At 44.7% G+C, this 14,307-nt stretch overlaps 1 protein-coding gene and 1 pseudogene across 1 annotated transcript; both read right to left on the bottom strand.

Annotated features, from left to right (window-relative positions):
* Nucleotides 1-266: 266 nt before the first annotated feature.
* LOC133507050 (blue-sensitive opsin-like) lies at nt 267-7,396 on the bottom strand (annotated as a pseudogene).
* A 1,382-nt stretch (nt 7,397-8,778) lies between these two features.
* opn1sw2 (opsin 1 (cone pigments), short-wave-sensitive 2) lies at nt 8,779-10,372 on the bottom strand. The gene is made up of 5 exons (XM_061831607.1): nt 9,994-10,372; nt 9,732-9,900; nt 9,485-9,650; nt 9,035-9,274; nt 8,779-8,883 (listed from the first exon to the last, which is right to left on the bottom strand). Exons 1-5 carry the CDS (start codon nt 10,370-10,372, stop codon nt 8,779-8,781), a joined length of 1,059 nt encoding a protein of 352 aa, XP_061687591.1.
* Nucleotides 10,373-14,307: the final 3,935 nt, after the last annotated feature.

The following is a 14,307-nucleotide window of genomic DNA, read 5'->3' on the forward strand; positions in this document are numbered from 1 at the left end:
TATTTATTACTAGTTTTGCATAATTGTATGTCTTTTTTTTATGAAAACTGTGAACGTTCAAATTGCAAATAATAGAACTGGTTCTATACACCCACCTATTTTTTTTTAAATCAACAAAATACAAGAATCACCAAAATTCTAAAAGTACAGTCCTTTTAACAAAAGCCATTTTTTAATTGTGTTTTATTTATTTACAGTGACAATTTGTACCTAAATCAACATGTTTTTTTATATTATGCAGGTATCTCCATTTTCCATGACATTGTTTAAGCAGGTACAACTTTGGAGATCTCAGTGGTTGAATGACTTTTTGATGCTTCATCCTCATCACCTCCACTCATCCCCAGCATCCTCATCATGCATGAGCGAAACTGAAGGAGAAAACAAAAATGGGAGGATTGCTTGGGGCAAAGCATTACTAGACTCCGGATAGTGTAAATGTCCTTTTTTTTTGTCATCCAAATAGATAAAGAATTACATATTTATTTTCATTTTGTGGATGTTTGTAAAAGTACAATAAAAAAGGTATTATGTAAGTGAGTGGTGAATTCTACACATTCATTTTGTGACAGTAAAACAACCTGTTTGTTGAGAAAGATGTAGATCAACCGGTTGTAGAGGCTTTAGAAAGACAGGAAGGTATGGTGGCCAATCTCAGGTCAAAAGGTTGCCCATGGTTGTTGACAACCCAAAGAGCAAATGACGCATACGGCATCCAGCACACCAGGAAGCCCAGCACCATGAGACTAACCATCCTGGTCACCTCCCTCTCTGCTTTCTGAGTAGAAGCTGACTCAGCCTGGGGTTTTGTGGCCTGTTCAAGAAGACAAAAGAGTTGCTGGTACTGATGAATATTTTTCAAACGGTTGATAGGAACTAAATCACTTGTCACTGACAGATTTCAGCACAAAAAGTTTTTGCCAGATGTGTACCAATCCGGACCACAAGAGCATTGCATTCCCTCGGGGATGTACTTAAAGACAGAGGAATCATGACATTTATCTGAATGAATACCAACACAGTATGCTTGAAAAAAAAATGTTTTTCTGTCTGTATTTTAGTACTTACCTACTCCATCCAAAAAGCGGCGGAAGTGCACCAATCAAAGCAAAAAGCCCAGTTGCTGCACAGCAAGCAAGAGCATGATTAGGTTTGAAGACAATATTTCCCAAAGGTTTGCACACAACCAGCCGCCTTTCAAAAGCTACTGCCGCCAGCGACCAGAGGCTAACCATACCTGCAAGGAGACAGAATGGAAAAACATGACTTTACTCTATAAATGTACTAATTGCGTGTTTGGAGCAAAAAAATTGGGACAATAGCCTTTCTGCAAGATTTTGGTTTTGAAGAAATGAATAAGGGGAAAAGGAGGCCCCACAATACTTGTTCTAGTTTATGCCTAATGTGTTTGATGTGGATGATCTAAGGGTTGAAAAATAAGTTTTTAATCACTTAGCTCATCCAAGCACCGTTTATGGCCCTTACTTTTTTTTTTGCATTGGGACACAGTCATGCTGGAAATGAAACGGGCCTTTCCAACTTCCGAATTTCTCACGAGTAATAATTACATAACTCTATTCAGAATTAGAATCAGCTTTAATGGCCAAGTATGGAAAAACACACAAGGAATTTTTCTCTGGCCGTTGGTGCTGCCCTGGTACGCCATGTAGAACAAAGAACAAGGAACAACATAACAAAAAGAACAAAGAACAAGAGACATTTCTGTTTATAGGAACTATTCCTTATAAGAAGTGCAAGATGTAAAATCTTCTTCGTTTAGAACAGGTAAGCAAAAAGTGTGTTAACGTCCCACATTGTGTTAAACTTGTACAGAGTGCCGTTACCCGTTTGTGGTTCTTGTTATAGACCACTACAATGTCAATTGTGCAGAGGGAGTAGTTTAAATGGATGAATCGTGCGGTCTACAAAATATAAAAAATATGCATATATTACTAATACGAATACTGATTGGACCAGCAGAATGTAAGTGAGTGTCCTAACATGGCACAAGGCATATTCTTCATATTATTAGAAGCATTCATAAAATTATTATTATGCTGGACCCTATCCCAGTTGATTCTAGGTGAACAGTTGGGTACACACTGAATTGCTTGTCTGCCAATCGCATCCCACATAAACAACCAACCATTCACGCTCACATTCAGACCTACGGGCAATTCAACTAACTCTACAATGCATGTTTTGGGGATGCGGGAGGAAACTGGAATATCAGGAGAAAACACATCCAGGCATGAGGAGAAGACACAAAGTCCCCACAGGCTAGGTTGGATTTGAACCTTGGTCCTCAGAATTGTGAGATAGATGTGCTAAGTGGTGATTGTGCCATCAATATTATTACAATCTTAACCCAGACGCGCACAGTGTGAGCCTAAGTACAAGTTGTATAGAAAATGCATGGATGAATTAATCCTTACAGTTCGACCCCTAAAAGATTCATTCGTTGATTGAGTTGTTCCCCAAGACTTTTGTTCATATCATAGTGTATATCTTGAAGATGCTCATATATTATTTTTCTTTCATGCTCTTATAGTTTAATATCACTTGTATCGTCAAAGGGATCAATGGGAGAAATCAATTACTTTGTCAAAGGTTAGAAACAATTGTCAAATGCAGCCCTATGGGGGCACAAACCAGTGCAATCTGTAGGCCGGTCCCAAGCCCTGATAAATGCAGAGGGTTGCGCCAGGAAGGGCATCCGGCGTAAAAACTGTGCCAAACAAATATGAGCGTTCATCTAAAGAATCCCATACCGGATCGGTCGTGGCCCGGGTTAACAACGCCCGCCTCTGGCACTGCTAACCTGCAGGGTGTCGGTGGAAATTCAGCTACTGTGGGTCGAAGACAAAGAAGAGGAGGAAACCGGATCCATCGTCAGAAGAAAAAGAGGAATGCACAGAGCCTACAACTGAGTGTAGGGACTTTGAATGTTGGGAGTATGACAGGAAAAGCTCAGGAGTTGGTTGACATGATGATTAGGAAAAAGGTTGATATTCTGTGCATCCAAGAGAGCAGGTGGAAAGGTAGTAAAGCGAGAAGTTTAGGAGCAGGTTTAATTATTCTACCACAGAGTAGATGGGAAGAGAAATGGAGTAGGGGTTATTTTAAAGGAAGAGCTGTCTAAGAAAGTCTTGGAGGTGAAAAGAGTATCAGATCAACTGATGAGACTAAAATTTGAAATTGAGGGTGTTATGTATAATGTGGTTAGCGGCTATGCCCCACCGGTAGGATGTGACCTAGAGTTGAAAGAGAAATTCTGGAAGGAACTAGATGAAGTAGTTCTAAGCATCCCAGACAGCGAGAGAGTTGTGATTGGTGCAGATTGTAATGGACATATTGGTAAAGGAAATAGGGGCGATGAAGAAGTGATGGTTAAGTACGGAATCCAGGTAAGGAACTTTGAGGGACAGATGGTGGTGGACTTTGCAAAAAGGATGGAGATGGCTGTAGTGAACACTTATTTCCAGAAGAGGGAGGAACATATAGTGACCTACAAGAGCGGAGGTAGAACCACGCAGGTAGATTATATTTTGTGCAGACGATGTAATCTGAAGGAGGTTACTGACGGTAAAGTAGTGGTAGGGGAGAGTGTAGCTCGAGCAGAGAACCATGTGGTGGAAGCTGAGAAAGGAAGAATGTTGTGCGGCCTTTCGGAAAGAGGTAAGACAGGCTCTCGATGGACAGCAGAAGCTCCCGGAAGACTGGACAACGACAGCCAAGGTAATCAGAGAGACAGGCAGGAGAGTACTTGGTGTGTCTTTTGGTAGGAAAGGGGAGAAGGAGACTTGGTGGTGGAACCCCAAAATACAAGGAGTCATACAAGGAAAGAGATTAGCGAAGAAGAAGTGGGATATTGAGAGGACGGAGGAGAGGCGAAAGGAGTACATCGAGATGCAACGTAGGGCAAAGGTAGAGGTGGCAAAGGCTAAACAAGAGGCATATGAAGACATGTACACCAGGTTGGACACAAAAGAAGGAGAAAAGGATCTCTACAGGTTGGCCAGACAGAGGGATAGAGATGGGAAGGATGTGAGGCAGGTAAGGGTGATTAAGGATAGAGATGGAAATGTGTTGACTGGTGCCAGTAGTGTGCTAAATGGATGGAAAGAATACTTTGAGAAGTTGATGAATGAAGAAAATGAGAGATTTGGAAGAGTAGAAGTGGCAAGTGTGAAGGACCAGGAAGTGGCAATGAGGGGTAAGTCAGAAAGGCACTACAAAGGATGAAAAATGGAAAGGCAGTTGGTCCTGATGACATACCGGTAGAGGTATGGAAGCAATTTGGAGAGATGGCTGTGGAGTTTTTGACCAACGTATTCAACAGAATACTAGCGGGCGAAAAGATGCCTGAAAATGGAGGAAAAGTGTTCTAGTTCCCATTTTTTTAAGAACAAAGGGGATGTCAGAGCTGTGGGAACTATAGAGGAATAAAGTTGATGAGCCACACAATGAAGTTATGGAAAGAGTAGTGGAGGCTAGACTCAGGACAGAAAGTAGTATCTGCGAGCAACAGTATGGTTTCATGCCTAGAAGAGTACCACAGATGCATTATTTGCCTTGAGGATGCTCGTGGAAAAGTACAGAGAAGGTCAGAAGGAGCTACATTGTGTCTTTGTGGATCTAGAGAAAGCCTATGACAGAGTACCAAGAGAGGAACTGTGGTACTGCATGCGTAAGTCTGGTGTGGCAGAGAAGTATGTTAAAATAGTACAGGACATGTATGATGGCAGCAGAACAATGGTGAGGTGTGCCTTAGGTGTGACAGAGGAATTTAAGGTGGAGGTGGGACTGCATCAGGGATCAGCTCTGAGCCCCTTCCTGTTTGCAGTGGTAATGGATAGGCTGACAGATGAGGTTAGACTGGAATCCCCTTGGACCATGATGTTCGCAGATGATATTCTGATATGCAGTGAAAGCAGAGGAACAATTAGAAAGATGGAGGTATGCACTGGAAAGGAGAGGAATGAAGATTAGCCGAAGTAAAACAGAATATATGTGCGTGAATGAGAAAAGTGGAGGGGGAAGAGTGAGGCAACAGGGAGAAGAGATAGTGAGGGTGGACGACTTCAAATATTTAGGGTCAACAATCCAGAGCAATGGTGAGTGTGGTAAGGAAGTGAAGAAACGGGTCCAAGCAGGTTGGAACAGCTGGCGAAAGGTGTCTGGTGTGTTATGTGACAGAAGAGTCTCTGCTAGGATGAAGGGCAAAGTTTACAAAACAGTGGTGAGGCCGGCCATGATGTACGGATTAGAGACGGTGGCACTGAAGAAACAACAGGAAGCAGAAATGGAGGTGGCAGAAATGAAGATGTTGAGGTTCTCGCTCGGAGTGACCAGGTTGGATAGGATTAGAAATGAGCTCATTAGAGGGACAGCCAAAGTTGGATGTTTTGAAGACAAGACTCGAGAGAGCAGACTTCGATGGTTTGGACATGTTCAGAGGCGAGAGAGTGAGTATATTGGTAGAAGGATGCTGAGGATGAAGCTCCCTGGCAAAAGAGCGAGAGGAAGACCAAAGAGAAGGTTTATGGATGTGGTGAGGGAAGACATGAGGGCAGTTGGGGTTAGAGAGGAAGATGCAGGAGATGGGCTAAGATGGCAAAAGATGAAACGCTCTGGCGACCCCTAACGGGACAAGCCGAAAGGAAAAGAAGAAGAAGAAACAATTGTCGAAGAGCTAATATATAGGTCTGCTGTAGTAACATACAGGGTGCCCACAGTCTCTTTACTATTTTAAAGGTTTCATTTTCTTTGTTTTTTTCTTTTCTTTCACTTCATTTGCCTTTGGAATATAGACACCCTGTACTGTATCGTTATTTACCACCAAACACAGCAGATACAAAATGCATCACATGCAACATCATACCTTTAGAAAATGTCATAATTCAATTCAAATGCAGCTTTGTTCATGTAAATGTTGATCTTAAAGCATTTATCTGCCTATTTCTGTTCCTTACCCCCAAGAGTTACACTTAATCCTTGGGAAGGATTTAAAGCTTTGATTTAAGCCCAAAAAGAGAACAAACGGTATGAACATGAGTGCATATGTGCTCTGTCTTGTATCTGAACATTGTTCAATCAACAAAAATTCATGAAGTAATAGTTCATATTTTGTCTGAAGCTGAACGTGATAAATTAATGTAAATGAGAATGCACTCATTCAGGCATCAAATAGTGGTTTTACAACAAAAGTAAATTTTCATTAAGATTGCCAGGTTTTGTTTAGGTACTGCCAGGACCCCTCTGAACATACGATGCGAGCCTTCGGGATCAAATATTTTCTTCGGGGGTGCTTTTATCGTGCAGAACATAATTTTAGCATTTAATTACTAGGACGATTTTTATTTGTAAGAGAATGCTTATTTTGTATAATCACACTGCCATAATATGGAGTTTATTTTGTTTTGTAATAGACAAAATAAGCGGCACGGTGCCGCAGCTGGTAGTGTGTTGGCCTCACCGTTCTGAGGACCCGGGTTCGATCCCAGCCCCACCTGTGTGGAGTTTGCATGTTCTCCCTGTGCTTGCGTGGGTTTTCTCCGAGCACTCCGGTTTCCTCCCACATCCTGAAAACATGCAACATTAATTGGACACTCCAAATTTCCCCTAGGTGTGATTGTGAATGCGGCTGTTTGTCTCAATGTGCCCTGCGATTGGCTGGCAACCAGTTCAGGGTGTACCCTGCCTCCTGCCCATTGACAGCTGGGATCGGCTCCAGCTCTCCCTGCAACCCTCATGAGGATAAGAAAGAAGAAATTGGATGGATGGATAGACAAAATAAAATGTTTTGGGAATATCGTCAGTTATGAGGGACTGCAATGTTATGAGTAATGTCCATTCTCTCTGGTTCCTGTATTAGTGGGTTGCATGAGGAATTATGGGAAAGTTTTAATTCCTATTTAAAAAAAAACAACAAAGTTTTTCTCATGTTTTTGAGATTGTCGATTGAAAGCTCCAGCTGGCTACTAGTGTGTACTCATGGGTGGCAACAATGGGAAATGAAAATACTAGCACCTGTATTGTAAGGGGAATAGCCCGTCACCAATAAATTGGGAAAAATCAAAAAAGAACTATGAACTAGCTTATTTTTGCAATGGTGAACTTATTTCAAAATTTTTAATTATGAACTATGACAAGAACTAGAACCGTGAACTGAACTTTGAAATTATTCAAGTAGAAACACTATATGTGCTGTAATTCACACACATCATGCCTGATTGTGGTCCAAATTCTATTAGCTAACACAGAACCAGCACATGAGTGAATGTCAATTAGTTATTTTGTTATTTATTTGCTTATTCATTTATTTATTTATTTTATTTTGCCTGTGGAACCAGTACCAGTACTGACCTTGAAAGTATTGTCTTTTTCCCAACCAACTTTTTCTCGTGTTTGAGAAAGAGTATTAGCTCTTTAAGGTGCCTCAGTTAACACACATTCCACACGCCTGCACATACCTAACTACAAGATATGTTTATATTGAAAGACTGGAATCAGGTCATTGGCAGGCATGCGGCTACCTTTGGCAGCAGCCGCTCACCTGCACTTTGTTTGTTAATTACTGTATGTAGTCTATTTAAGGCTCGTGTTTCGTGTCATCAGTGGCCAATTTGTGCTTGTGTGATTTTTAGCATGAATTTAAAAGCGTCTTGTGTTAGTTAGTTAGTTAGTTATGTGCCTCGTTGCCGGGTCCCAGCATTTCTGTCCCACCATAGTCAAGTGTAGTCTTGTTTTGTTCATGTGCCATGATTTTCACCTTGGAGCGACTTGACGAGCGACTTCACCTTGACCTAGTTTCTTGTTTTGGGACCTTGCTTCGTGTCACGTCCTTTAGTGCTTTTGCAATTTTGGACTGCTAAATGTGTTTTGACATCAGCCTAGTATTAAACCTCCCTTAAAATGTTAGGCTTGCCTCGGAGTCCTGCATTTGGGTCCTACCCCTATGCCGCTTGCTCGCGACAGCCATTCTCAAGCTTCTCTAAGTCATTCGTGAAGATCTCCGCCTCCCTCCCCTTGATGAGCCAGCGCTTTGCAGCCGATCAGAGGAAAGGGGTGGGTCTTAGTCAAATATGGAAAAAGCGGATTCAACGCTGGATCAAACAGAAGTAGCTGTCAAAGGGACCATTTCATTTCTGAAACCAACATGTTTTTTTTTCAAGATATTGACACTGGTAATCTGACTCTGTGTTAAATAGTCACCCTAATGAGGGCTAAAGAGCCAAAATATGAGACCTTTAAAATAACATCCATCCAGCCATCCATTTTCTCCACCGCTTATCCTCTCGAGGGTCGCGGGAGTGCTGGAGCCTATCCCAGCTGTCAACGGGCAGGAAGCGGGGTACACTCTGAACTGGTTGCCGGCCAATCACAGGGCACATTGAGACAAACAGCTACACTCACAGTCACACCTAGGGGCAATTTAGAGTGTCCAATTAATGTTGCATGTTTTTGGAATGTGGGAGGAAACCAGTGAGACCGGAGGAAACCCACGCAGGCACGGGGAAAACATGCAAACTCCACACAGGCAGGTCCGGGATTGAACCCGGGACCTCAGAACTGTGAAGCCAAAGCTTTACCAGCTGCCCCAAATAACATCATGATGATAAATATTTTGTAGAATTCATACAGTTGTAAAAGCACTTCCCTTTATTTTGTTTTTTTTTTTAGTTTTTTTTTAATATTGCGAAAACATACATTTATAGTTATTTACAACTGACACATATAACTCTTTAGTGGCATAAAAATAAACAAATCCATTGTCTAAGCAGGCCCGACTTTGGAGACTTCGGTCACTGATGTTGTTGATGATGATGTCTCTTCTTCACCAGTACCCATTCCCATCATCTGCATCATGCATGACCGGAACTGTTTTGGAGAAAAAAAAATATTCTGAGTAAAATCACCAGTAACAAAATGGACTCTAGCCTTCAAATCTATTTGGTTTAACGAGCAGTTAACATTCCTGTTAAATTTATAGAAGGAACTGGATAATAGTACTAGATAACATCAAACAGACCTGTTTGTTGAAGACAACATAGATGATTGGGTTGTAGACTGCTGAGCTCTTTGAAAAGCAAGAAGGTATGGTGGCCATTCGCAGGTCAAAGGTCTGCCCACGGTTAAAGACAACCCAAAGGGCAAAGGATGCATAGGGTAGCCAGCATACAAGGAAGCCCATCACCATGATGACTACCATCCTGGTCACTTCCTTCTCTGCTTTCTGAGTGGAGGCAGACTCAGCCTGGGCTCTTGCTGCCTGTGAGGGGGGAAAAAAAAGACAAGACATTTTCTTACAAAACTATTAGTTTATTAGGTTGGGTTTATACATTGCTTGCCATGTCCAACTGTTATAATATGATAATAATTTCAGTGCATCTGCCAGGTTTAGTGCTATAGGCGAAAGCCAAAATCGCTACAACACATTAAAATCTTGGAAGCTAAGGAATTACTATTTGATTCATCTCACCATTTTCATTGTAATGAGCAGCTGACCATAGCAGAAGATAATAGTGCCAAGGGGAACAGCAAAGCAGAAGCCAAAGAGAAACATCACATAGGATTCATTGTTGTATTTATTATTTGTGGTGTACCAATCTGGGCCACAGGAGCACTGCAGGCCCTCTGGAATATATCTGCAAAAACAGAAAGTCACATTCTCCCTCGTCTTTTGTTTTGTGCAATGACAATAAACGTGTAGCTTTGTTGATACTAACCTACTCCATCCGAAAAGCGGTGGGGCTGAGGCAATTATTGCAAACACCCATGTGAATACGCAGCAAGCAATGGCATGGTCCGGTTTAAAAACAAAGTTTCCAAGAGGCTTGCAAATGACCAGCCATCGTTCGAAGGCAATCACAGCAAGAGACCAGAGGCTCACCATACCTAATAGAACAAAAAAAAAGGCTTTAACCTTGTTTTCAAAGCATTGCAATTCACGCAGGTATGTCCATGTTTCAAACGCCGGTTTAAGCTCACCACCAAGCGTCACCATGAAACCTTCAATCTTGCATGCCAATGGTCCAAGAATGAAATACCTTGATGCAAAACAGCAGAATGCGGTGGAAGAGCCCACACATGACACAAGAAGGTTTGACACTGCCAAGTTCACAAGGATGTAATTCAGGTGGGACCTGAGCTTCTTGTATTGGATGGTGCAAGCAATAGTGAGGACATTAATGCCCGTTCCCACCACAAAAAGAAAGAGCATGAATGCAGCCAAGCCATAAAAGGTGGCTGTATTCCCCAGATGGTCCTGAGGAACAAGGAATGGACTAAGTGATGTGATGTTGTTAGTGTCCAGTGGAACAGGTATCCAGAAGTCTTCTGGCAGCTCATTGTTTCGATGTCCCCTCATTTTCTTGTATTTTCTTTTGATGTCACCAAAACTCAAAAACACCTCAACAGTTCCTTGCTTATCTTACGCTTCAAACCACCACATGCAGCATGAATAAAAATAAATGAATTCTGAATGGATTCAAAGTGCCGAAATAACAAATAAATACAGCCTCCCTACTGTCTTACGTGGTCCTTCGTGGAAGACATTTATATGAAGGCCCAAGGAAACCAATTAGCCTCATTAACGGATAAATGGGCTCTATAATTGACTAAAGGATTTAAGTTTGCATTAATTGGAATAATTCATTTAGTGGTTCCTGTTACGTCTGTGTTGCTAAATAGGTTAAACGGCACTCGGACTACATTTTGTGAGTGGCTGAAGTCAAAGTCAGTATCACTTCACCGCAGTCTGTCGACTTGTGCTGCCTCATCAGAGGTCTAAATGAAAGCTACCAAGCACATTTTGTCTTTTTTTTTATATATATTGACCAATTTGTGTCTTGAATTACAGTGTGTTGTTTGTCCTAAGTAGGTGAATATTTTTCTTCATTAAATTACTGTACACTCTGACCAAAAAACACTTTCCCAAGCCTTTATCTAAGGGCCAAAATGTTTATAGCATCTGATGTGAAAAAAAAAAACATAACCTCTAGTTCTCAACAACAAATAACTTTAAACAGGTTAATCCCCCTTTCTTAAGGAAGCACACAGCAGGTCTTTACCTGCTAATCTGGTTTGCTACTGCATCAAATCTTTTAATCTGACTCACTGTAGCTCTCTGTAATCCACTCTGCAGGTTTAACTTGAGATTTGTGCTGCGTCTTTGGCTTTATGCCTCTTTCATGTTTTTTTTAATGAGCTCTCAAGAAAGTGACAACACCATATTGATATCAAATGACCCACATTGGGATGTGCGACATTTTCTTGATTGCACAATACTTTCAAACGGACAAAGTGTGTTTTGGTTCTGAACTTTCCTCTATGGCATCAACGGACAATCACTCTAAAGATTGAATATATTTCACTCAAAAGGATAATATCGGGGCTACTTGCAACAAAGCTTCCATTTCATCGCAGGGGTCTAATATTTCCAATATCCAGAAGCATATTTTGTAATATTGAATCATCTAATGTAATGATGAGAAATCCATTATATTATTTATCATTTGTATTATTTCAATCCCTCAACTAATGACAATCACTCAGGGCAAGTCTTACCAATTCTCATCCCTATATAAAGTCTTACAGTATGTATTGTATAATACTAATACTGTAGACGAAGAATTTGAAAACGAAATCAATATTAAGGTAATCAATACTAAGGTTACGATATACTAGAAGATAACGTGTGCAAAATTTATTAATCATGCAAACAGATGTGGAAGCTGATCGACTAACTGGAGGCACGCAGAATTGCATCCACCAAACATTCTAAATTGCCGTGCAGTTCATTTTCGTACATTGAGGAAGATGGAGGCGTAATGTGATTTATCAAACCTGAGACAAATTGCTTTGGCTGTATTTGTGTCGGCATAACGGTGACTTAATTGCTTCAAGCGTTGTCACGTCCCATCGGAAACGAGAGTAGGACCCAAATGCAGGAACTCGGAAGACGCAAGGTAGTTCAAGAAGAGACACGTTTATTATATGCAGAGGTAGAGGATCGAGCAGGCAGTCCGGTGCAGCAGCGGTAGTTCGGACGTCGGGCGAAGAGAGCAGATGAGCGGACAGGGAGGAGTCGGTACACGGGAGAACAATCAACGCAGGCAGAAGTATCGAAGGAGTCAGGCTTACAGGGTTGGTCGGAGAACGGACGAAGGTCGGTACACACAGGTTCAATCAGGGATACCGGAGCACACGAATGGGACATGAAGATCATATGAACTGGCGCCGACCAGTTGTCATCGCGGTCATATAAATCCACAGCATCATCAGGCTGCATGAGGCGCAGGTGTGCACCTTCCAATCAGAGCACCTGTGCAGCTCGTGCTGGAGCGGCAGGATCATGACAGTACCCCCCCCCCCCCAAAGGCACGGCTCCCAGACGTGCTTAAACGAAAAAACAGACAATAATTAACACAGGCAGGGGTGGGCGGAAGGGGTGTCCGGAGGAGGGCACGCTCCCCCCTGAACCCCAGAATGGTGGCCATCCAGGCCACCAAACACGAGGCGTCCGGGTGGACAAGTCAGGAGGACGACCCGGACGCCAAGCACCAGGGTCCCCACGGGGCGATTCGGGCGGACGACCTCTGTGAGGAACCAAACGAAGAAGCAGGCACCAGAACGAGGCAGGCCACTGCTCCGGACGAGAACCTCCCACGCCAAAGTTGCCAAACAACCAGGGATTGGTCGCCACCGAGGCTTGGTCAGTAGGCAGCCGTGGATTGGTCACCAATGAGGCCAAGTCATGAAGTGGCTGGGAGCCATCTGGAGCGAATAGGATGATGGAGAGAAGGACCAGAGCCATGACCGCCACCATTACCATCCCGAAGTCTCTCCAGCTCCGGGGTGGCTCATCAGAACTCCCCAGCTCTTGTCGGACAGCAACGTGAGAAGGCGGCGCCGCCGTCGCCCCCTCCTGGACAGCAACGTGAGAAGGCGGCGCCGCCATCGCCCCTTCCTGGACAGCAACGTGAAAAGGCGGCGCCGCCGTCACCCCCTCCTGCACATCAAAGTGAGAAGGCGGCGCCGCCGTTGCCCCCTCCTGGACAGCAATGTGAGAAGACGGCGACCCTATCGCCACCTCCTGGACAGCAACGTGAGAAGGCGGCGACCCCATCGCCACCTCCTGGACAGCAACGTGAGAAGGCGGCGACCCCATCGCCACCTCCTGGACAGCAACGTGAGAAGGCGGCGACCCCATCGCCACCTCCTGGACAGCAACGTGAGAAGGCGGCGACCCCATCGCCTTCGCCACCTCCTGGACAGCAACGTGAGGCGGCATCGGGTCGGTCCCCACTGCCACGTGAGCTTGCAGTGCATCCGTCGAAACAGCAACGTGGGCGTGGCGCGGTGGCGAATCCGTTTCCAGGGCAACGTGAACGAGAGTCGGCAGAGAGTCAGTCGAAAGTGACACGTGGGCATGTCTCGGGAGCGGGTCAGTTCCTACTGCCGCGTGAACTCTGCTCGGAACAGCCAAAACCTCGACGTGGGAATAGCGAGGAGGCGGGTCAGTTTCCACAGCTACGTGCGCTTGGCGAGGTGGCGAGTCCGTACCCACTGCGGCGTGCACTTGACGAGGTGGCGAGTCCGTTCCCACTGCGACGTGCACTTGGCAACGGGGCGGGTCGGTTTCCACAGCTACGTGCACTTGACGAGGTGGCGAGTCCGTTCCCACTGCGGCGTGCACTTGGCAAGGGGGCGGGGCGGTTTCCACGGCAACGTGAACCTGAGCAGGCGGAGAGTCAGTCGAAACTGACACGTGGGCGTGTCTCGGGAGCGGGTCAGTTCCAACTGCCACGTGAACCTGCATCAGCAGCGAGTCCGTCGCCGTTGCAACGTCAGAGTAGCTTGGCTGGTTCGCCAATCCTTGCCGGACCTGGGCCGTGAGAGCCACCAAAGAGCTCTGGCTCTCTATCTGCGCCCGCATTTCGCGCCAGAACGGCTCGTGGTTTGGCGGCTCCTCCTCCCTCTGGGCTGGGAGCTTCCCCACCAGCTGCGGGTCTGCCGGTCTCACCGTTGCCGGCGAGGAGTGGGAGGACGGTGTCTTCGTTGCCGCGCAGCGAGAGACACCAGGGAGCGCCCGGCCGGGGCGTCTCCTCTGGCCGCCACGGGGAGGTCCCGGGTAGATGGCCAAGCGGGTTCCCTCGTACCGATAGGTGTACTTGGATCTACAGGGCGAAGTCGCTTGGGTGCTGGAAACGCGGGGAGGCGGAGCAAACTGACTGGGATGAAAAGCCGGGCAAAGAGATTCAAAATCCAAGTCATCGGAGTCGTACTCAGGCAGCCGGTCAT

The sequence above is a fragment of the Syngnathoides biaculeatus genome, chromosome 10, assembly GCF_019802595.1.
Source record: "Syngnathoides biaculeatus isolate LvHL_M chromosome 10, ASM1980259v1, whole genome shotgun sequence".
NCBI lineage: Eukaryota > Metazoa > Chordata > Actinopteri > Syngnathiformes > Syngnathidae > Syngnathoides > Syngnathoides biaculeatus.